This window comes from Trachinotus anak, unplaced genomic scaffold (genome assembly GCF_046630095.1).
Source record: "Trachinotus anak isolate AG129_WGS33_773 ecotype Australia unplaced genomic scaffold, CSIRO_AGI_Tana_v1 ptg000014l, whole genome shotgun sequence".
In the NCBI taxonomy this organism is placed as follows: domain Eukaryota; kingdom Metazoa; phylum Chordata; class Actinopteri; order Carangiformes; family Carangidae; genus Trachinotus; species Trachinotus anak.
Window position 1 is genome coordinate 8,163,997 of NW_027273865.1, and position 24,317 is coordinate 8,188,313.

Below are 24,317 nucleotides of genomic sequence, written 5' to 3' on the forward strand. Positions count from 1 at the left end.
CCTGAAAGCTGTTTATACTGAGTGATGTTGTAAAACTGATAGTAACCTCTCATGCAGGACAGTTTATAAAGTCAACCCGCTTTTCTTACAGAGGTTAAAAATGTCAGATTGATGACACAAATTAAAACAGCTGATGAAAAGGTAGTCCCTCTTTTTAATATTCACTGCACATGATCCAATAAGGTGTGATTTTAATGTACAACAAAGGCTGGCCATGGTAACAGGCATCACTCTACCCTCTACTGGCGGGACATGAAATCCCCTTCTGCTTCAAATGAAAACCAACTTCTCTGGTGAAGGATAAAACATCAGTGTGGTGCAAATTTTACTAAAAACAAAATACCAAAAAGGTATGAATCATAGATTTTTACAGTCTTCTTCCATACACAAAAACTATATTGAGGGAATAAGCTCAAAAATACAGACTGTGTTTTTTTTTTTAAACCTCCAACTACCAAGATAACAGACTTCTGCATATACTACACAACTTCAAATATACAAAAAGATAGTAAACAGCTACAAGCACATACAGTATTTACAGTCTCTTCTCTGTTGAACTCAGAGGAACATGGGTCACATTCAGAACACCCTGTCTTGTTTTTCGTTGTTTCTTTGTAACTACCAAAAAGGTTCTGGGGGTGTAAAATAAAGTCTGTAGACAAGCTTCTGCAGCTCCTTCTCTGGGCACACCAGAACTTGTTGAACCAAATGTCCTGATGTTTATTAGTATCTGTCACAGTGGTTCAGTGTCCTATCCCCTCAGGTCCGAGCCAAGCTCTACCATCTCCCTCTTTGGAAAGGTGGGCACCCGAACCCTGGTCTCCCGTTTTGGAAATGCCTCCCATCTCTGTTATCCATGCCCTCTGGCCCCATAGAAGGATGTCGATGGAAAGGAGGGCCACGAGGAGGGAAGGGCATGGGCATTCTGAACCTGTCTGGTGGAAACATGGGTCCTCCCGGCATCATTTGCGGAGGCATGTGTGGCATGTTTGGAGGTGAGAGGAATGGCGGTAGATGAGGATTTGGCATGCCAGGAGGAGGCTGCAGAGGGGGCATACCCGGTCTGGGGCCCTGTATGACTGCTGGGCCTGGCAGGGTCATCACTGGAGCTGCAGGAGAGCCCAGCTGGTTGTCACTGCCTGCATCTGAGAGTGGGCCTTGGTCTCTTATAGTATCCTTGGTGGAATCCTCTGGAGGATTTACACTCCCTGCTGCAACGAAAGGATAATACAAGGCTTTCATATCATCATCAAGTCCGAACAGAACTTTTAATAAGCATGAAGCAAGAAAAATTCACAGTACTTTCTTCTATATAAAAGTCTCACCTGCTGCCAACTTTGAAGGGTCAAACTCAGCAGGGATGAATGGCGCTCCTCCTGGAGGCATGGCTGTAGGGGACAGCATAATGGGGCCAGGGAAAGCAGGTGGACTTCCAATGGGTGCTGCCTGTTGAACCTGCGGCACCTGGACGACAAAGAAACACAATGGCATCCCAATTTAGATTAAAGTAAAATGAGCAAGATAGCCCTTTGAAGCAGCGAACTGACAGAATCAGCTGTATGAACATCTTCTCACTGTACACCATGAAGCAGCCTCTCGATTGCATCTCATTTTTATTTAATTGAATTTTGTCATATTTGAAGATGGGAAAAAAAAAAGAAAGCCTGGATGAGTGTTTTTGTACCTCAGAAGACAGTATTATTATTCATTATCATACTCCAGAGCTAACAAGCCAAATTACGTTGACACCAAAAAACAAAACAAGTGTCATGTGTTGCACAAGTGTTGCGTCAAGGTGCACAAGTGTGTGGTTGACGTGCACAGATCAAAAATGACGACAAACACACTCTTCCAACAGTAACTGCAAGCTTTCTAAGTCTTTATTAACTTGACAAAACCTGCAACAATCTGTAGTCAGGCACCCGTAAAAACACAACTTTTACTTCTGACTATATGACATGTTTAAACACACTAGTTTATGGACATGCATTGGGGTCCAAATGTCTGAGGCCACACTGAAAATCTGTAATATTTTCATGTACACATAGAAATAATCAGAAAGTTTGAGGATTCAGAAAGATTTCCAAACACAAGAAGTCATGCCACACAAAACGAAGAGGAAATATTTTTCAACTGTGCACGAAATCAAATGAAAAATGTCAGATTTCCTGGAGTTGTATCCCTTCCTTTGAAGCGCACGTTCAGATCACATGCAGGTGGAGCGGATCTACTCATCAGAGGCTTGTTCAAGGTTCACCTGTTATAAATAAAGCTGTGCCTCAAGTTTCCAGCATTGCTTACTAAGTAGCATTGTGACAGTGGGAAAAATTGGAATCCGAACTCAGTGTAAGTATCAGAATCAAATTGTTATTCTAAGCAAACAGGGGCTTTCCTAGTGTCAAATCATGGCTAGACTAAAAGTTCCCAAGAGAGCAGTGCATTGAGCTCTGAAATACTTAGCAGAAACTGGATCAGTTGTATCTAAAGCACAATCAGGCAGACAAAAAGTGACCACACCATCAGAAGATCAATACACCAAGCTTAGTTCTCCGAGAGATAGAAAACAACTTTGTTGCAGATACAGAAACTGTTAAATAAAGAAGACAAGATTCCAATAAGCAAAAGTCCTGTTAAAAGAAGGCTGTATTGTGATGGTCACAGTAGACTATAGTGGTCTGGAAACAAGGCTAATGCTTGGGGTGGACTAAGAAATGGTGGCATTTCACACTGGATGACTGGAAAAAAAACCCTATTTGTGTTTTGATGTTTTTATTGTCCTACTATTTCACTGCATATTACACACGTTTTGCTTTGCACGGCCTGTGTTTCTGTTATAACAATTCTCTTTGTTGGCATCCAAGTTTGAGATCCATGACAGTAACAGAGGGGTGTATGTGAGGAAATGAACAGGAGAGAGAATCATACCACAGTGTATCAAACCCACAGTGAAATGTGGTGTCTGGAGTTGACGCCGAATAGACTACACCCTGACAGAGTACCACTTCCTCCTTCAGAGACATGCTACACCCTCTGGTTTGCATCTTAGCGGAGAATGGTTCAAATTCCCTCCTCAATCACCTAAACCCCAGTAAACATTTTAGGGGGAATTTGAACACTGAGAAAGATAAGCATTTTGTGACATCACAAAAAGCTCTTTGGAAATTTGTCATATCGTGCTGGGATAACATGGATCATCAGGTTTTGTACAAACTTGTAGAGTCTATGCCACCTTGAGGGCCTGGAATCATTAAAGCAAAAGGAGGACAAATTCACATACATTTTTAAAAGATTCAACTTTTCACTCAAATTGTTAAGCAGATACTATCATTTGTGATGAAAAAAATAGTATAACATTTGAAACATATACCGTGCATACAACATTGTGACATAATGCTGCATTTTAAAGCTGGATGGACTCAATTGCATAAGACAGAGTAATATGATATTATGAGTCACCAGATATTCAAGTCCTTAACTACACATGAAAAACTGTCACCCACTCATAATGAGAATAAGAAGCACCCTCACTGGTAAAGTATGTTTATGCAGATAGTGTTGTGTTCTACATATTCCATTCAGTATAGAGGAGGGCCGTGCTGAGAATTCTGTGTAAAAATCAGAGTTTTCAGGGAGAAAGAAACAATTTCAGGTTCAAGACAGTTCTAAAGCTTTCATGTCTTCTTGTCTTGTATTGAAATTAACTGCTGGGTCAAACTACGTATGACTGCTTTGTTTTATATATACATACATATACATATACATATACATATACATATATACACACACACACACACACACACACACACAGTTTGTTTGTTTTTTAAGTGTAGGAGGAAAATTGGGAATTTTAATTGGTGTAGCTGTTGTTCACAGCTGAAGGAAGCTGACACTTGAGGTTAATTATTAGACCTAAAAAGCATTTCGATGGTTCAAATCACCACCCTAACAATGCTGAATAATTTACTCATTTCCTACAATACCCCCAAAACAACCAAAATGTACATTTCAGTTTCTTTTCCCTGCAAGCACACAGTCACACACGTTAGTCAGTTTCAGCGTCACAGCCAACACAATGGCATTGCCTTAAGGTCAAGGTAAAGGCAAAGACCTGGGTAGGGAAGTGTTAAATTCCTGAAAGGCTACAGAGTTCACAAACCCCTTGACTAGGAGATGAAAAGAGACATGCACACACAACTGCTCTGACACAGTCACCAAACTGCCACTAACTTTAATAGAAACATATTTACATGTTTTGAGATGTCCTGCTGACCAACAAGCTGACAATGATCAGAAGCTATGGCTCTGTGACAGAGGTCAAGGGTTTTCCTCTGTGCCACACACAAACACTTCACAAGCTACATTGCACAGAGATACCAATTACTTCCTTTTATCAATGTACATGTATATTCATATTGATGTAACTTTAAATCTATAAAACTTATTACATAATATTAATACTGTACAGCCTGCAAATACTGACTTAAATACATCAGGTGCACAGATAAAGCATCAAGCAACAGTCCTTTTCTTCCCAGGCCTCTCAGTTGAGATTATTATAATTATTCTATATCAGCAAACACACAGCTTACACACACATCTTACAGTGACTTCATGAAGTATGTTCAATTATAAAACCTAAGAATAGTTTTTAGGTATATAAAACAGCTTCCAGCATATACATTGTTACCACATAATAAAATTCATAAATGGCAAGTTATCAGTGTCTGGAAAGTAGAGGTTATACTGTAGTTATGGTGAATGACCAAAGATTGATTCAAGTTGGCAATGAAGTCACAGTGAAATCATATCAAACTTCTCAAATGTAAACTGAACCAAGGTTTTTTACAAAAGTTGCAATACAGGATGTAAAATAAGAAAAATAAGAAACATGTTCATTGTGCTATGTGCTGCACCACTTACTGCATAACTGCACTCTTGAGTAATTCAATTTGATAAGAGGTATAATTAGTGAGATGCTTGCAATTTAAACATTTACTCAAGATCTTTGGTGCATTCATTTAATTCAAATGACTAATTACATTTTAATTGTTCCTCAGATGGAAATAACGTGTCATGCATTCAATCTAAATCTATCTATTCATAAATCTATCATTAACACAGATTACATTTCTCTCCACGAGTGTGTGGTAACTGCCGGTCACACTCACAGTGCACTTCAAGTTAAAATTCATTGCCTACCAGATGCTGCAAGATGCCTCAAGTTCCTGCCTTGATATTCACTCCTTGGTATCAAGGCTGTCTGTAGGCACACTGGCTGCAAAGCACGTTCACCTAGAAATCATGTTACTGATACAGAATGCAACATGCCGTTACCCTTTGAAATGTGCCTGTCTGACCTCCCACTGCAAAACATCTGGACAACAAATACACAAAAACACCCCCGTTGATTCATGTATTCAGAAATTAGCAATAACAACAGATTTGTCTCATTTCTGTGAGTAAAAAAAAAAATAAATAAATCACCCCTTAAATGGAAAGCACCTAATTCCATTCAGCTAATTTTCATGATGTGTTGTGGGATGAGATGATCTCTGCACAGATAATTCACAAATAATAAATAACACATCAACAGTAAGGATTAAAGGTACTGAAGACCATTTAGAGACATTTCTGTAATATCTGGTAAATCAATTTCATATGAAATATTACTGCACCTGACTTCTGACACCCACCCTAGTGCTCTCTGTAGGGAGGTATGTCTAGTGTCTGTCATGCAAACATGTAGACACATAAAACAAACATCCTACCCTGCAAACTGAAGAGGCCATGTTTGAAATTATACCTACACATATGACAATAATAATTGCCAAATAAAACACACACAACTAGTACTAGAACAGAAATTAAAGGTACTATATATATGTACTGTAAATGTATTCATCTATGCATATTAATGTTGTTATTTGTCCTACAATATATGATGTGTAAGAAGAGAAAAAAAAAGGGCAGAGAAATGCAACATACTTAGTGTTTTAAGATAGAATTTGGAGATTTCAATGACTTTTTTTTCCTGGAAACATCTAGTGGCCGTCAGAAGAACTGCAGGTTCAGGCACCAATGAGTATCAGTGTCAAACTGAGAATGGTGGTTATTATGATATTCACAAGGAGTCAAATTCAGGTTGGTAAGTCACTTCTCATAGCTCAAGCTTTGCAATTCTAACATTTAAAAAGAGGCATTTTTTCCTTTGTGAATACAACCATAAAAGTAACCTGAAGAAGACACAGTTGGGCATTCCAGATAAAGATTGGAGTTTACCAGATTTTACTGTTGTAGTGCTCACTCAAAAATACAGTGATGCTCAATCATTAATGATAACATGTCTATCTTTGCTGGAATACGTTATCAGGTCTAGGTAGTGGTGTACATTTCTGTCTGCCTCAATGTCAACTTTGATACTGCCATTGGGGGGCACCAAATCTGGAAATTTTTTTATATCTCACACATAGTGGCTTTAAACTTGCCACTCACACATGCCTTAACCTCATTTGAAGGACAGAGGTGAAGTTTTTTGTTTTGTTTTGTTTTGGCCCTTTTTCTTTTTCTAAGCTGCCTACATCAGCTTTAAAAGAATAATTCTTTTTCTTTTTTTAAATAAACATCTATAGCTCAATTGACATGATATGGATCTAATTCAGATTTGAGATAATTGTTTATCTAAGAGCAAAAACAAAGTTTCCAAATCATTACTTGGAAGTATGAAATTACAGAGTATCATTTAACTACCTTCAGCCAAGACGTCAGTCAGTGAGGCAACATAATGACAGATCAAAGCTCCTGTCATATTTTTCTATGGGCACGACCTTTCATGCTGTTAAACAGCTACAAAGACACAACTGAAAGGAAGATCAAGTTCATAAGTCAAACAGCCTTGATACTGTCAGTATTCGGTTAGCAACAGCAGGTCTTCTCTCATCCTGGTGTTTTACTCCATCAGCAGAAAATACAGGATAACAGCTGCTTCATTTTTCCTGCAGGCTAACTCCACTGAGGAAACCCTACGAGCCAGGCAGGTGGGCTCGTAGGCTTTGATCAGGACTCTGATGGTTATCAACTCAGTTCATTCAGCTGTCAATATAATTCCTTTGTTCTTTGTTTATACCTGCTACTTATTAGACATGTAAAAGACAGTAATAAGGTAGCTCTGCAATAACCTGGCCTTCAGATGGAAGAGCTCCGATTATCTACGAGTTTAAGAAAAAAAAAAAAAAAAAAAAAAAAAAATTCAAAGGTCCATTTCATTATGAATGAGCCTTCCATTACCTTTCAACCATTCCACAGTATCATCCAACAGCAGGAATCCCAATATCCAAAGATCATTTCTTTAACACTCACCTTTGTGAGGACTCGTGTGAGTCTGGTGTTCTCCACATTTGGATATAGACTGTTGTATTACTTGATGCAACTGAAGAATTCCCCTCTTTCCTTGAAATGTCTTTTCACATGAACATGACTGAAAGGAGAAGACTGCTCAGATTTTACAATAAAATTCACGTTAATCTTTGGGCTACCTGAACCTTATCAGCACATGTAAGAAGAGAGCTCAGAGACAGACCTGTGAAGTCTACAACATGTAGAATATGGAGCTTTTTCAAGCATAAAAACGAAAAAAAAAGGAAAAAAACCTTAATCTTACATCACTCTCCTTTCCTCTCCTGTCTCTAGCACACATTCACAAATGCTGTATTTCTATTCTCAGCACAGACTCAGATATTAAAAATGCAAAACCTTTGTGAAAACTTAAATTCAAAAGTCAACCTAATGTGTAATTTCTATGACATAGCAGACTATTGAATAGTTTTTAAGCATAAAACTGTATCTTGAATCTTAGCGATGATGACTTGCTTTAAACAAAGAAAATGTTTTAACTTTTGAACAAAACTTATTGAAAATAAAAGTCCCTTTACGTCACATCCACCTAAAAAACATGGGTTCGGACTGACTTTGCAATTACAGCTGTTGGGTAGAAATATAAATGTAATTTATTATAATTAATTATAATTAAATGTGATTTTAAATATATTAATTTCAATTTTTTATATATTTTTTTATAAGGAAGACACATTTATAAGTCAACAGTCTCTCTTTTAAAAACTGACAACCATAAAATGTGTACTATTTAATATTCTGAAGATATTAGGTTTTCACAAACCCAATAATATGTCAACTAGGGAAGTGCAAAATTGCTAAATATTCAAGTGAGAAATGCAGGTATAATTCATACATTTACAGAATGCTACTTTACTGGCTGCTGCATTTTGTAACTTTTTTGGTTTTATTTTTCTTTTTAATTTTACATTCTATATATGTTTATAGAACTCATACAAAGGAGGAACAAAAAGATGCAAAAAAGTGACATTTTCGAGTGTTGTATTCTCAATGTTTGCATGAATGCAGGCTCTAAATGGCACGTAGAAAGGTCTGATCTGCAGTTACTCTGGATTGCATCGCTTTTCCCTCCCCAGCGTTTGTGGATTTTTACTGACCTGCTTGGGAAGTCTATTTCTCCACCGTTTTAGTGTATTCCTTAAAGTTCATAGCAAAATACATGCTTGCAATGCAGCCTGATTGTTGGCTATTGCTTGTTTTACACTTCACATTCATATACACTAATTTTATGTTTTTATTTAATTTTTATGATAAGACAGTGGAGAAAGGGTGCTCCCAAAAGACCATAATTATATGAAAAAGGAGAAGTGGAGGGGTCATTTAAATAAAGTTAAAATAAGTTGACATTTTGAAATATAAACTGCACATATGCCATCTTTGCCTTCTCTTTAGTTACAGCGTTGTCAATTGTGTGCTAAATTAGAAGGAAAAACATTTTTCCCCTGCCTTCCAGCTTGTAAAGTGTTTACCTTTTTGTTCCAGCAGTTTATTGTGAAAAAGAGCTGCCATTTTTTGTTGTATCCACTTTACTTCAACGAGCCTTGTTACCTGTAGGAGCAATAGTAAATAGTTGTGCTGGAAATGCCCTGTGATGTTGTGTGTTTGGTTATTTAGGACCGGAACACTGCACAATGCTTCATCATCATCATCATCATCTTGAAGCCTGTGTACCTGATGAAAAGCCAATCTATGCTTAAAACATTGTATTCTTTCCAAATGTAATAAAGAAACACTTTTAAAAGGGAACATTCAACAAAGTAGCTTCAATTTTTTGGACTCAGCACCTATAAAGAGTTAACACATGAAAGATGTGCATGTTTGCATACTGGTTTTTTATCCATGGAAAATTGATATTTTACAAAATTGATATAATACACTAGCAAACATGGACCCAGAGACGCAGACATCCAGGGTCAAGATTTTTTAAGTAACAAAGTCTTTTTTAAATTTTGTTACCTTCCAAAAAAACGCTGAGCTCATACTAATGAGCTTTATGGTCAGACCAAATGATCTTCACACAGTTCAAGAGTGTTAGACCCAAGATGCCAGGAGTGATGTTTGGCATCTGGCATGCGATTAGACAAAGTATGAAGTTATGTACAATTCACAGGATTAGAGATCAGTCACTTTGCCTTGCGGTGAGAAAGACTTTTGGCATCAAACAAATCTCTAGACATTTTTACAAAGCTGAGTCCTGGATACTCAGGTGGGAGAGAAAAACAAAATCTCTAAAGCTGAACCACTGTCGAGGGTCCAGGGGAATACTTCTGACGGAAATACGGAATACAGGAAAAGAGACAGTGGGTACCTTTTAAGAGTTTTTAAAAAAGCAGCACAAGCTCTGTCAACCCGACTGAGCAGACATTGCCTAAACACTTCAGTTCAACTGCATGTTCACCTGGCGCTGCTTAGACATGTGTCTTTCTTGACACTTTCTTCCTCGACCACTTCTCTCCTCCTCTCTGTTGCATTTGAAGATGCACCGTCAGTGAAACTCCATCCTTTTAGCGCAACATACACTGGCTAACTCACGTTAGTTGATGTCTTATTTGACACCCGTACCACACACCACACATGCCATACAGACAGCAGAACCAGTCAAAGTACAGAGGCTGGGATGTGCTGATCCACGGAGCACGTGATGAAATTGCAGCCTTTCTGAAGAGTTGACTCACATTAGTGCTGGAAAAAAGGACAGCGGCATGTCCTGACACATACGTGTGCCAAAACATCGTTGGTGTGTGGGATTATATAGATACAAACACAGAAAACAATTGGTGTGGGTGTTCTGATGCATGTCAAACAATGCAGTTGCTGGGCCAAACAAAGCTAAAGTTAGCTGCCTTCAATGCTCAACTGATTGGTACAGGATAATGTTATAAAACTAAAGGGTTTGTCTTAGTTTGCATTACTATGAGAGTATCCAAACATGTGGTCAAGTCATCCTGCAATGAGTAAAAGTTTGTCTGTGATTTGCGTAGGTGGACCACAGAGGCAGAAGATCAAACACGATGTAACTAAAGAAAAGAAAAAAAAAAACTCATGCGGGTGCTATGTCTTCCATTCAAAATGGCGAATTGGCCAAAAAGTGGAGTGTTCGCATGTATTAAAAGTTGTTAGTTTGAAAATCATCCTTCAAAAGCCATGACTTCCAAAGAACTCAAAAATCAAGACATTTTGATGATCATTATGTGGGTATTTAAGACTGCTGCCACAGAACTTTGACCGAAATAAAGACAAGGCTGACAAGTGCAGACAGGTTTCTGTTAACTCCTACAATGCACAGAAAAGAGGGAAAAAAAACAAAAACAAAACAACACCACTTAATGCCACAAGACTTGACTAATAATCATTTCCAAATTCACATTGTTTTCCAAAAGAAAGGCTCTTATAACTAAAATTTGGGCAGAATAAATGGCAGCCACGTCACATTCGATAGAAAAACCTACACACCAACATCAAGACCAGGGAAAGTATCTCATCCTTCTTAAGGGACACTCCCTGAAGGCTTGGGTGATGAAATGCAGTTATATATGGTGGCTGGCCTGATGTGGCCTCCACAAATAGTAGACAACTCAAATCTTTTAAATAATCTTCAAGACAGAAACAAATAGTCATTGTTTTTTTTGCTTCAATGTACATTTTATATTCTTTGGTATAAAAGTGCTCATTAACTCCAAATTTTCATTTTGTCAAGAATGGCACTGAAACGAAAGCACTGCACTAAGTTTATCAAAGATCAAGTCATATCTTTCACAGCTTGTAGGCCAAGTTTAGCAACAATTACTTCTGATCTTGTGTAATATGATTGTGCAAGCAGACATTTGGACACACATCCCTATTTGGCCATGAACTTTTGGTTTATTAATTGCTGCAAAAAATAATAGCAATTTCAAGTGCTTATTTGAAATTGTGAATATAGTTTCATCAGTTCCTTCCCACTAAATAGTTTTTTGTTTGTTTTTAAAAAACGCTGTAGGCTTGGTCGAAATCATAGTTCATTCACTTGCCTGATAAATGGGTTCAAGATAAGAATAAAAAATGGTTAATGTTGTAAGAACCAAGCAAGCCTCTGTAAGTATAGAAAGGAATACCTGAGATTTGTTGATACCTAAGATTATGACACAAGACTGTAATAGTTTTGTTGTTAAGGATTGTTGAGCTTTTCCATAATCATTTGATCAATGGTACAAGCTCAAACTCCATGTCTAGTATAAGAACGGCATATAACTGTTAAACTGAATGCTACTGTATGCATGGCAGTACATGAACAGTGAGTATAAGAGACAGAAACAATGAACAACCTCTTTAAGAAAGCTTAGGAGTGCTAGATGTGATTTGATTATGAGTTACCATTTATCCTTTCATGAACAATGACCCTGGCATAGTTTTCTTAAGCAACATTCCCCTCAGCAAAAACATGTCTGAACAACTTCAAAAATCATATTGCGTCCAGTTTTTATTATCAGTTGGCTGGTTTAGTGCCAGATTTAGCATAAATTGCTAACAGTGCTGTTGGCTTACCTTGTCTCCCACTTTGACACTCTTCCTCCCAATCGGACCTTTAAGTCCCACCAGCAGCCTACAGTCAGGTACTCTGGTCCTTGTGACATGTAAGCAACTTTTCTTCCAAGTGAGGTGCTCAGTTTAGCAGGCCTGTTATGTATGGTAGGTTGCACACAGTCCAGCTGGATCATGTTTTATTTAAGATAGCTTGTGGACATGTGGTCATGGGAGAAACTTTTTTTTTAAGGTTCAAAATTTAAACCTAACTTCTGAAGAAAAGTTAGATTTTGATGTTATGGTGGATTATTACCTAAACTGTCAGGCATACTATTTTTCATATTTACTCAGTTTCAACTGAGTTATTGCATGTTCACATTCATTTTGTGTATTCATTCATATTGTATCAAGTTAAGGATTCACACCATTGCAACCAAAGCAGACCACCAAGAAGTTGATCCATCTAATCACATATTTAAATATTTCTTTGTTTTGTTGGTGGATGTTTAGGAGAAGTTTGCTTGTCATTAGATGTGAAAACATTTCATACACAATTACTGATGTCAAACCCAGACATACTGGATAAGAGCACTTAGTTACTGAAAACAGAGAAAGAGTAACAGAAATGCTTCCCTCTACACATACCACAGTAAAGTTTTTTGTATTACCCACTTTATTTGAATAAGTTAAACTGCACAGTACAAGGTTACTGGGTGAAGATGCAAATATTTTGCAAAGAAAAAGAAGAAAAGGATGAATAAGCAGTGTTGAATTCAGTGCCAATTAGCAGAGGAGCTTATCTGAATTGTGGATAAAAATCTCCAAATTAGATTTGCCTGCTTATATGGTGACTCTAAAACAATCCTTATGAAGCAAAGAAATGTGAGTGACATGGTGTCAGTTCCTATTACAGAGTAAATAATCTGATATTAATGAAAAACAGAAACATGAAGACTTTCATAAAACAGGTTAAATTCCACACTTCAAAATACTGTCATATTCCACATCCACTGACTAACTGAAGTTTTTTAAAAGCGCAGGTCTTGGGCTGCTGAGACATGTTACCATAAGAGGCTGCCTGACCTTGTTGAGAAAGTTTCACAATAGTTGCGGTCAATGTTCAAGGCCAAGTCAAGACTACAAAGAGAAGAACTACTCCCCCACTTGCTTAGAAAGGTGAGTCTCTAAATCCTCCAACACTTAAGTCTGAGTATTGAAAGCCCACAATAATTAAGTACTTTTGTTCATGTTTCTCTGTGGGGTTGGGTGAAAAAAAGAATAAATCTGATTTAGCCAATTTATATTATAATCAAAATAAGTATTGTGGTATTTCTGCTTCATCAGCGTTCAAGGTATCAAATGCAACACAAATAGTTAAGCTCTACACGAACAATTTACATACCATTGCCTAACTTTTACGCAGTATCACATGGGTATATGTTCCATTCAAAAGATTTGTCAATTTACTTGTGTAGTTGTGACACATGGAGCTCACAAGCCCACAACCATTTACACATACACATAAAACAAATTGGTTTAATGGTTAAGTGGCATCCTTTTTTTGACACCAAATCAGCTGTCACAGTAACTGTTTTATCTTGGCCTTGAAATCAGCAGCCTATTTCATGTTTGCTCAGTGTAAACCAGACTAGACGAAGTCACTCTCAGTAAAAGGGTGGATGTAACTAGTACTAAGCCTGTAGATGATAGAATGGTAAGTGTCTTTGCTTAAAATGTCAGTTGGTTTAACAATTAATTAACTCAATTAATGAACATAGCAGAAGCGTCAGTGTTGTTACTATGGTTACCCAATAGCCTAACATAGGCTACATCCATACTAGTACGTTTCAGTTTTTTCAACGCATCAATGTTGCTTCATTTATGCCTGTTGTCCATATTACTCCGGAATTTTCAAGCCTGTAAAACAGAGACTTTTGGAAAAACTGCTGGCCCCATTTTAGTTTGAAAACGCCGGGATTGCGTTAAGGAAGTACAGATCTTTGGAAACAATGACACAGACACCCATGTTGGCTTCCTGTTTGGGTCTTATCAGTCACAATGTATCCCTGTTATCAATGGATAATGCTCCTGGTACTGCTCTAATATGTTGCCGTATTTGATGTGCAACGGCACCAATGCCATGCCCGCCTTATACTCATGTTACTTTCAGTAACAGTTCCATCTTGTCGTTGGCCCAAGCAAAGAAATCTCTGGTTTTACTTAACCCTAACCCTTCATAGTATTTCAGATGTGCTGACCTTGAAGAAAGTCTTGGAGCACCACCTTATGCCAAAAACATAAACTCTTCCTTTTCCTTTTTGTTCTTCTACAAGTAAGACGCTTGTTGGTGTAGACGTGAGTACTGCTTAATTGGTCAAACTCACAAGGCTTGTGGGGTACTACAAATATTTTGTGAGGTCTGGGATTTTCTGCAACTAAGCCACCAACTACAGAATGGACAACCTGCGTCCTGTTTACAGCTGTGCGTAAATGTACATGAATGCTCATGCAGTATGTGTTTTCAGGTGGATGGCCGTTTTACAACACTGTTTTAACATAAAAACGCATTAGTGGACATATCCATACGCATAACATCAATTTACAGTATAGCAGTGATTTTGACCAGAACTAGGTTAGGTTTTAATAGACATTTTTCTGCCCATTACGAGGCGTTTCCTGTACTGATTTTACAAGTCTGGATAAAAGCTTTCTAAAGCTAAGTAAGCCTTAGAAAGATGACGTGTACACCTTGATTTGCAAGTATTTCTCAATGAACGGGACAGCCTTTTACCTTGAGAAATTTTTTTTTTAATTTAAACCTGTGACTTTTTCTTTTTTTTTTGAGGAGATGATAGTGTGGTTCAGATAAGCTCCTCTACTCATATGCAACAATAATTTATTTTCCTCATGGCCTTCAGTAAGCCTCCAACACCAAGGTTATTAATTAAAAAGAAGGTGTTTAAAGACTGTATTAGCATTACCTGAATGTGAGCAGGGATCGTTCCATCTGCTGGTACACTTTCCAACGCTCCATTTACAGTTGCCTGCATATTGAGGTCCATGGCATTTTTCCACTCTGTGCATAATGGACAATATAATGACAACATAAGAAAAACTGCACGCAGCAGATGAATCTTGGCCATGCCAAAGGAGGAGCATGGTGTTTACCTGGATTTAGTGTGTCTGCGTCCAGCATGCCCCCTTCCCGATAGCTCTCCAACTCCTCAACTTTGACTTTGCTCCAGGGAATGTAGGTAACTCCCCGATCCACATCCCAGAACTTTTTGTGTGCCGATTTTATACCTTTGTTCAAAGCCCAAGCAATCTAGGCAAGAATGACAATAAGTATATTCATAAAGTTATCAAAAAAACATATTATACAGAGCCAACATATAATTGGAAATAAAAGCAATATGCATGAGAGAACATATACCTTAACTGGTTTCTGATTGACTTTGTATGACCCCCTACTGAGCTTGTTCAAAGCTGTGTTGGCATCTTGTCTGTGAACCATTACAATATAGGCACAGCCCCTTGGAGGAATCATCTGGAAGCACAGAGCAAAACGTTATTGTGAAATGCAGGATAACAACAGCTTTAAATCAAAGAGGTTTACAAGTTTCCTTGGCCCTGTTCAGCCCTGGCATTAACATGCTCCTTCAGTAACCCGATCACAAGTGGACAGCTCTAAGTATGTCAGTTCACACCTGGCTTTAAAATGAGCCTTCACATGCGTCTCGAGTGACCGCTTGTGATTGGATTTCACCTCCCCGCTGCAAATGTGAATACAATCTTGTGTGTGGTTTTTTTGCCTGGGTCCGTTGTCCATGTGCCTCTGTGTATGTGTGAGTTACAGAGAGAAAGAAACAGGGAGAGAGAGAGGTGTGGGTAGGGGATGTGACTCAATGCACAGCTGTTAACGGATCACCTGAGACAGATGTTAACACCAGGTCTGAACAGGGCTTTTGATGCAAATAGACCAAACTTACATTGATGGACTCAATCTGGCCAAACTCTTCCAAAAGGGACATCACGTCAGACTGCTGCGTTTTCTTGTCTAGTTGTCCAACCCAAAGTGTAGTGGTGCAAACTACAGGCAAAAACAGATTAGAAACAGTTTTAGCATCTATTTAAATGGGTATTTTACTGGTATGTGATGGATAGATTTTACTGGAATTTACAGCTTAATTGTAATGATTAATTTATGTCTCGGGGCAACCAGAAAGCATGAAATGGTTGTCATATCAAGTTATCAGGCTCATGATGATTTATCTTTTTTTTTTTTTTTTTTTTAATCTTATCTCTACAAAACATGAGCCAATAGTTTTAAATGAATTCCACTTTATGACTTATGAACCTTTGTTTGTCTTCACATTGATTTGTGATAGATAGGGCAAACCAAAAATTTAATTAAAGAAAATATGTGCATATAACGTCTGTATCTAATGTTCTTTATGTGTACAGCCCAATATGATCATTTTGACCCCACTGTGACCCCAAACAGTCTAAGAATGATCTTAGAAGGCCCCTAATTTGGCCTAAAAATTTCTAGCATGGACTCCTACCTACCTAAAGAGTGATTTAAAACAATTCTCAGGCAAACTCTGAGCAAAGAAACAACAGAAACTTTGACTCCTTTTGCTTGCTGCAACACATATTTATTTGCTTACGTATGTTCACCATGCAGGTAATTTTAGTACTTAATCTATTTGATATTAATATGGAAAAATGGCCACATAAGTAGCAGTGTAATGGAAGTGGAAGTAAAAGAACCAGAAAATCCAACTGGACTGATGACAGATAGTTACTATCATGTCAATCAGCTGACAAGCATACAATTTTAAGAGGAGAACCCCCCACAGTGTTATAGTGCAAGCCAAGAGGTAAATCATATTGTGATTACTATGGCAGATATTGTGATTGCAATATCAGTCACAATTTCAATGTTCATTTTTTCCATTTCATTTTAACTGAAAAAATTCTTACCCTTCTAAAAAACTGCAGCTCATGCTATTTGGTTTTTAAAATCCACTGTCCTTTTTGTGTAACAATGTATTTCAAAGTTTAAATGACACTCCAGTGGAATCTTGTAAAGTTATTAGAATGGATCTTTTAATTAACGGTAGTAGGAACATTTGCAACATGCAAAACCTGTTTTTTCATGTCTATTACTTGAAAATTTGTGAACCTATCCTTTAATTGTTTTGAACCATGACGTTCAGTTGGATTTCTCAACTTGTGTAAAATAAGGCGTCCCAGATTTAGTAATCCACAGCAATCTTTTCAATATGTCAGATACATACATAATCAACATCTGCAGATACTCAGTGTTGAAGTACTCCTACCAGGGCCACAAAGAACTTCATTGGGACACGCTTTCTACACACCTATGTGCGTATAGAATCAACCTCGCCCTTTAAACATGCACATAACCTTCCTTGTAAATGTTCAAGTAGTTTTGTCATGCATGAAAAAAAATCTGTGCCATTTTTCCGTAAAACTCTTTAAATGTTTATGTAACTTGACAAGGCAAAGTGTGACTTAAAGGAACCATATTAATAGATACAACACATACAAGTCTGTAGTATTGAGATTAAAGCCTGAACAATACTGAATTTCTAAGGCTGTTACTGTTATTGATATTTGGAAGAAAGGTTTTGCTAATCAGAATCAGAATCGGTTTTATTGCCAAGTATGTTTCCACATACAAGGAATTCGTGCTGGTGATTGGTGCAATTGGGGATCAGGTGGATCAGTGACAGTGGGGCTCTCTAGCCTTGTTGATAAGGCTAATAAGACCATCAACCAAGTCACTCAAAATTATAAAAAATATATGTAAGTGACTTATAATAAGCACTTTGGTCCCTGGTAGCTTTGATAACTTGTTTAACATGACAGGTGTGTTTCTGTTGTAGCACATACCACTGAGTGTCTGGCTCTTCATGCTGGGAAGACCTTTCTGTCTGCGCTCTCGGTCCCTCTCTCTTTCACTCCTATCTTGAGAACGAGAGCGAGATCTCCAGCGCCGTTCTCTGGAGCGAGAATGAGAGCGACGATGCCTTGACCTTCTTGAGCGGGACGAAGATCTTGATCTTCTCCTCCTGGGAGATCTGAAACACACAAACACACACAAATCAGCTAAACATGGTATCATCAAGTAGTTAAAAAAAAAAGGTTTGCTGAGTAGGGAAATGACATGAACATGGAGTTCTGGGAGTCCATGACAGCAGCTGCTTGTCAGTGCCTGCCCTGTACAAATTGCTCCATGCTTTCTGATATGTTATTTACCTTTCTACAGAATAACACCCTAGAAGATAATCAGATTATTCCTTAGTCCAATGTAACATAACACTTAAAAAATACAGCAAGTGTAAAACATGCCCCAATAAAAACAGGGCTGCATTTGAAAAGATGTAACAGAAATTTTCTACACAGCCTCTTACCTGGAACCAGATCTGGATCTTGATCTCCTGCCATAGCCTCTTTGTCTACCCTCCCGCCTCATATGTGAGTCTTCTCTTGAATTTCCCTATTATAATGATCAATGACATGGCAATTTTATTTTTCCCCCCAATGAATGAGGAGAGGGTTCCAAGTTCCATTTTAAAGAGTTCACACCACAGGTCTCAAATTCAAATGTGGCACAACACAAAAACCTCTAATTAAGACAGACATGGCGTTGTCTTGCTTCAGCTGCACTAATAAGAAAAACTAACTTCCAAAGAAACTTTGATATTCAGATGCAACCACTGTGACACTTAAAGTGGAAGCTGAAAGTTTTTCTTTCACAGGACAGACATTCAATCATATTAAAATAAATTGGGTCTGAAGACTTACCCGTGAATGTGAATAAGCCTCATTTAGGGAGTGGCATCCATCTGGTATCATATGTTGTTCACCATGACTCATTCCTCCACCATGCTACAGGATGATAAAGAGACGGCCACAGAAGAAAGGTGAAAACCAGACATTACAGGAACACTGACCACAGTACACTCCAACTAAAGCTTCACATAGATGAGTCTCTGTACAATCAAAACATACATTGGGTACGTCCATCATTTTAACTATATTTTTGTTTTTACACTTCATAGAGAAAGGATTAAAAGAGTAACTTCATTTGCTTTTAACATTTTTTGGACAGCATGCTGCATTATACTAGAGAGTTACTATATTTGAGAGTTAGTGAAGTTATTATATAGAGCAGTTTTAACTGGATACCTCTATACCACCAGTGTGTCCCAGCATATGGAGATGAACATTCTCTATGTTGGGCATCTGACCAGGGAACTGGTTAAACACATTTTCAGGAATGCATCTGCCAAGAGAAAATATACACATAGAGTCTCGGTGTTACAAACCTACAAATACAATAAAAGCACATTAAAAACAAACAATACCGAAACAATTACAATTGTAAACCTTTTTCACAGCAGACATTTTGACATGTCATAGCAAGAAAAGTGTGGATAGGGTTAATAACAGTACTAACATCGGCATGCATTATGGGACTAGGACATTGTAATATAACTGGTTAATGATATTCTTAGGACTGGACTGGCTTTGTAAAGTAGTTTTAATGTCACAAAACTGACATTTAAGGAAAGTAAAGAGTGACTTTCTTCCTTAAGCAGATGAATGTGAAAACAGCCTTCTAGTGTCTGGATATACATCATTCTGCACAATGATAGTAAAACAGTAAGAGTGAAGGAACGACAACTACTAACACATTTTTTACTCTACCAGACAATAAAGTATCAACGTGACAGAAACTGAAGAAAATACACATTGATCAGACTTTCCTTCTGTGAACTAAAATCTGGATTTACTGAATTCAGTATAGGATGTAACGGTAGATATTTTGCTTTCCAACAGCTGACTGAAAACATTGATTAATGTATTACTACATTACAACATTAGTTGCACTGAATGCAAACAAGATATTTTCTTGCAGTTGTCAAAAGTGAAATACCTCCAGTGGTGAAATATATGCAGTATGATTTGAGCTGTCAACCTAAAAGCCTTTGCTATGTTGTTGTCGCTGCACTTACATGAATACAAAAAAAGAATACACAATAAATACATTTTATGAAACTCACTGTGACTGGGCACTCAGTTCTTTTGGAGGTAAATCCTCAGGTTCATCGTCATAGTCAAAACGATCAAGGAGTTTCTATAGGAAATATATATATATATATATTAAAAAAATATATATAAAACACAGTGAAGTAAATGAGAAAAAGTAATTTGTATAAATCCACAGCAGGTTATGTTGTGACTCTGAGCTACAGTATTACCTCAGCTAAAGAGCTTTTCTTTTCTGTGTGTGCACTGTATGGGTTGAGCTGGGACACAGGCATCTGAGGAGGGTTTGGTATGCTGTTTGCGATGGTGGCTGCCAGGGTCTTATCTGCCTGCTGGAAGTTCTGGAGAACCCTCTGCAGCTAGAGCGGGGAGGGAGGGGTCATTCAGCATTTTAACAATTCTGCCATTATCCAGTAACAACTGTATGATATTAGAACTGCTGTAACCAATAAACCAATTCATTGTTTACCTCCTGACCATGGGGGGACTGAAACAGCTGTGCCACAGCAGCTAAGGCATCAGGACTGGGTAGCTGGGGCAGAGCAGGCACAACTGAGGCACCAGTGATGGCAGGCTGTATCTCTGGTTGAGGGTCAGCAGGAACTGCTCAGATACAAGAAAAAGATTAACATCTTGGCATAACTGCATGCAGTGGACAAATTACAGCCTCACTTTTCCAACTGGTAACACTCATGTGTATTATTACAAACATTCTAACATTGCCCAACGATAACAACATTAATTTCTCTACCCTCGAGTGCAGGTGGAGGTACAATGGCTCCATTAGCCATGTCCATCAGAGGCTGAATGATGTCCATGTCAAACACACCATTCTTCTGCCACAGGTTCAGGACACGGACAATTTTGCTCTGATTTCAACACAGAAAAGAAAAAGAAAAAAACAATCCCACTCTTGAGATATTTCTTGTTAACATTCAGTGTGATTATATAAGATACCAAAAGCAGGAACATAGAGTACCTTATCATCCTCTGGGCAGCGGTAAAGATTTTGAAAGGTATCTGTGAAGTTCTTCAAGAATCTGGGCCCAAATACATCCTTGTCAACACCAAACTGATGGCGTGACTGTCTAACAATGGAATCAACCACATACAAACCAGGGACTTTTAATTCTGGCTTGCACTGATGGAAACAAAAAAAAAAACCACAACAAAACAATGAAAATTAACTCATATTGTCTCATGACAAAGAAGTAAAATGCATTAATAGTAAGTAAAATGTTTAATATTAATGTACAGCAATAAGCTCTATGGTGCCTACCTTCTTGATGAACTTTTCAACAATCTGGACAACATGTTTGTAAAGCTAAAAAAAGACAAAAATTAATATCAGTCACAGCAGACTCGATAATACTTTAATCCTGTCAAGTACAACCATAGGGGTCATGAACAGTAGGGCTGAAAGATCAGCAAAAATAATCATATTGTGATTATTTTGGCAGATATTGCAACTGCGATACGAGTCATGATTTCAGTTGGAATAATTGTTTTTGCATTTCATTTTCACTGAAATTTTTTAAAACTATGATGATGAGGTTTTTGTTGGGGCTTGTACCAAACAAGCATGTTCCCTTATATCTGAAGAATCTCGTTTGTAGGGCGGGCATCTCTGTAGCACCACAACACTTATGGTCCTAACAATGCACTATAATGTTGTGACACATTTTACCTCTAACAATTTTTTTTTTTGGAAGCTCCTGCAACTGGGACATTGCCCTTGGCCCTATGGCGATTTTTATTATATTTCGATTATTTGTGCAGCCCAGCAGCAGTGAAAGATTTTGATGATAAAATTCTCATTTACTACATGATTTCTGTCATCAGTCATATAAGCATGACATGATCTAGCATCAAATGAAAGACTAACCTGCCATTTTTAAATTAGATGCTAGGTTATCATCTGACATTGAAATCGATAAAAAATAATTAATTTCCAGGTTCTTCAAAAAGTTTCAGTGCCCATTAAGACCACACAAATAATTACATTTAGTCAGCCATGTTCCATTTAATGATACCCTTGGAAATATCACATCCAAAAAAGAGAGATTGGGTCACAAGATAGTGAATTGCTTATTCGCACTCTGAATTTTTACATAATTTACTGACTCCTGTAGCTTGGTGCTAAGAGAATCCGACTGCACTTACACTAATTATGCTGGCGGTGGATATTTTTGACATGGAATGGTGCAGTGCTTTAAATTTTGCTGCCGCAACTGTACTGTACTGCATCTCCTTTCCTTTTGTAAAGGATGGTCCACTGTCACCTATCCCACAGAAATATGGGTACTTCCCAAGACAAAGAACAAGTCTTGCATCTAACAATCCAAACTACCAGAGATGAGTAGTTAAGATGAAAATTATAATTTATATAGGTATAATATTCCTTGAGGTAGTGCTTATCTGCCATACTGGGGCAGATTTAGATTTTTGCATGATAAAAGACAGCAATACCTTGGACAAAATTGGACAAATTTATGCCACATTACAAAACTCATTGTGGGTCATATAACAAGTCAGAATGTTTTAGGTATATCACAGTGTTTCATTTTAAAACAGTTAAATCAAAAGATCTAGCAGATCCCTACTTGCTTTTGCCACTCCTTAATATGATAATAAAATTAAGTAATTAAGTATTCACTTTACCTTGATAGCTTTGATGGCTGATTTTGTTACAGACATCATTTTAGCACGGGATATCGGAGGCTTCATGTCAATCATGGAGAACAACTGATGGATTTTGAAAAAGAATAATATCAATTAATTTTGGAAAGAAAAAAATAATGGTTTACAATAACATTGGAAAACATGCTGGTCCTGATTTATACCAAAAAAAAAAAAAAAAAGGAAACGCAACAGACATCACTAAACTACAGAACCTTTTGCAATATTTTATGTCTTATTTTTATTTTATGTCTGCTCTACAGTAGTAGTGTAATTCCATATGATTTCTGTTCTTCCTTTAACTTGTGAAAAGTTTAGAACTTGCATAAAATCATATGTCTCTAATCATGTTCAAGCATCTACGATGTGGAAGAGTGGCAACCCAATAACAATCTTTATTAACTTCCTGGAGCTCACCGACATTCAGCACCAATGAAAAGTCTGGACACACTTTCCCATTTACCTAAACCACTCAACAAAGCACTCAACTTCTATAAGAAGGTGCAAGGAACAGAAATTATATGAGAGGTCACTGATGTTGAACTCATGTTCAGTATCTTGATTACTACATGGGGTTTGTCTTCTGAAAGTGCCATAACACGTTTTAAAAGCTGCAAACAGGTTAAGATAGCACATACTCAAATGTTACACTTAATATGATCCACTCCCAAATCCATGCATGATGTCCAGCCACCATACACACACACACACACACACACACACACACACACACACACCTAAGAAACAGTGAGGCAAGACGACAGGGTTCTCAGGTGCTATTTACCATGTGTGTACCAAATGTTATTCTAAATATCCCTGGTGCTGGTGTGGTGTGCGTTAATAACGATGGACTACACTGAACTTCCTCAAAACAAGCAACATGGGTTGGGAGCAGGGCTAACGTTACCTGGCAACTTAAAGATAACATTAGCGCCAGCTTTATTTATAAAATTGATAACATTACACATTATGTTAACTAATTCTACAGAAGTGCGATATAAGACTACAGACGCAGTTGTTATCCTGTACTGACTTTTCATCGTGGTCTCACAGGTGTAAATTCACAGTTCCCTAAATTACAATTTGGCTTGGCACTGAAATCGCAGGCCTTGCAAGATTAGCACTAACGTTCAAGCGTTGAACTCGACTTAAGCTAGTGGCTAGCGAATAAAGTAAAGCCATGTTTACCTTAAAAGCCCCCACATTTGAGCAAACTAATGTCTTCTCCTAAATGTAACCGATTCAGCTGTTTAAGCTGAATGTAGTTACTATTCGCTGTAATGCAAATTAGCCTACTTAAAACACCTGGCATTAGTTAGCTTTAACGTTAGCACTCAGGTCTAGCTCTTCGGGAATGGGATAAACACGGGCAAACTTTACCTCCATGTTGAACGCGTTCACTGCATCCATAATAGTTTGTTGTACAGAAAACCGAGTTAACGAACGTCTATATGTCGTTACTTTATCCAATCATTACCGCGTGTAGTCGTATAGCTAACAACATAAACACTAGCAACGTTCAAAAGCTCAGATTTGATCCTGGTGTGGTCACATAGCTAGCCACAGCTCTGCTACGGGTCGCTACTAGCTTCGCGGTTCCACCCTGTGCGTGATTGCGCGTCCGTCGGCGTGTGACATCA

General features: G+C 37.8%; 1 protein-coding gene across 2 annotated transcripts; it reads right to left on the reverse strand.

The window, feature by feature from the left end:
• Positions 1 to 134: 134 nt before the first annotated feature.
• Positions 135 to 24,317, reverse strand: LOC139631951 (SR-related and CTD-associated factor 4-like). Of its 2 annotated transcripts, none has more exons than XM_071496641.1 (18): positions 24,058 to 24,317; positions 22,660 to 22,743; positions 21,278 to 21,322; positions 20,978 to 21,139; positions 20,750 to 20,867; positions 20,468 to 20,601; positions 20,211 to 20,357; positions 20,013 to 20,086; positions 19,135 to 19,231; positions 18,751 to 18,834; positions 18,357 to 18,442; positions 17,836 to 18,023; positions 15,903 to 16,003; positions 15,347 to 15,460; positions 15,082 to 15,238; positions 14,895 to 14,989; positions 1,326 to 1,464; positions 135 to 1,208 (listed from the first exon to the last, which is right to left on the reverse strand). In XM_071496641.1, exons 1-18 carry the CDS (start codon positions 24,085 to 24,087, stop codon positions 778 to 780), a joined length of 2,286 nt encoding a protein of 761 aa, XP_071352742.1. In that variant the 5' UTR covers positions 24,088 to 24,317; the 3' UTR covers positions 135 to 777. The 2 variants fall into 2 exon arrangements, with proteins under 2 accessions (XP_071352742.1, XP_071352743.1); XM_071496642.1 differs by having other exon boundaries at positions 135 to 1,211; positions 24,058 to 24,311.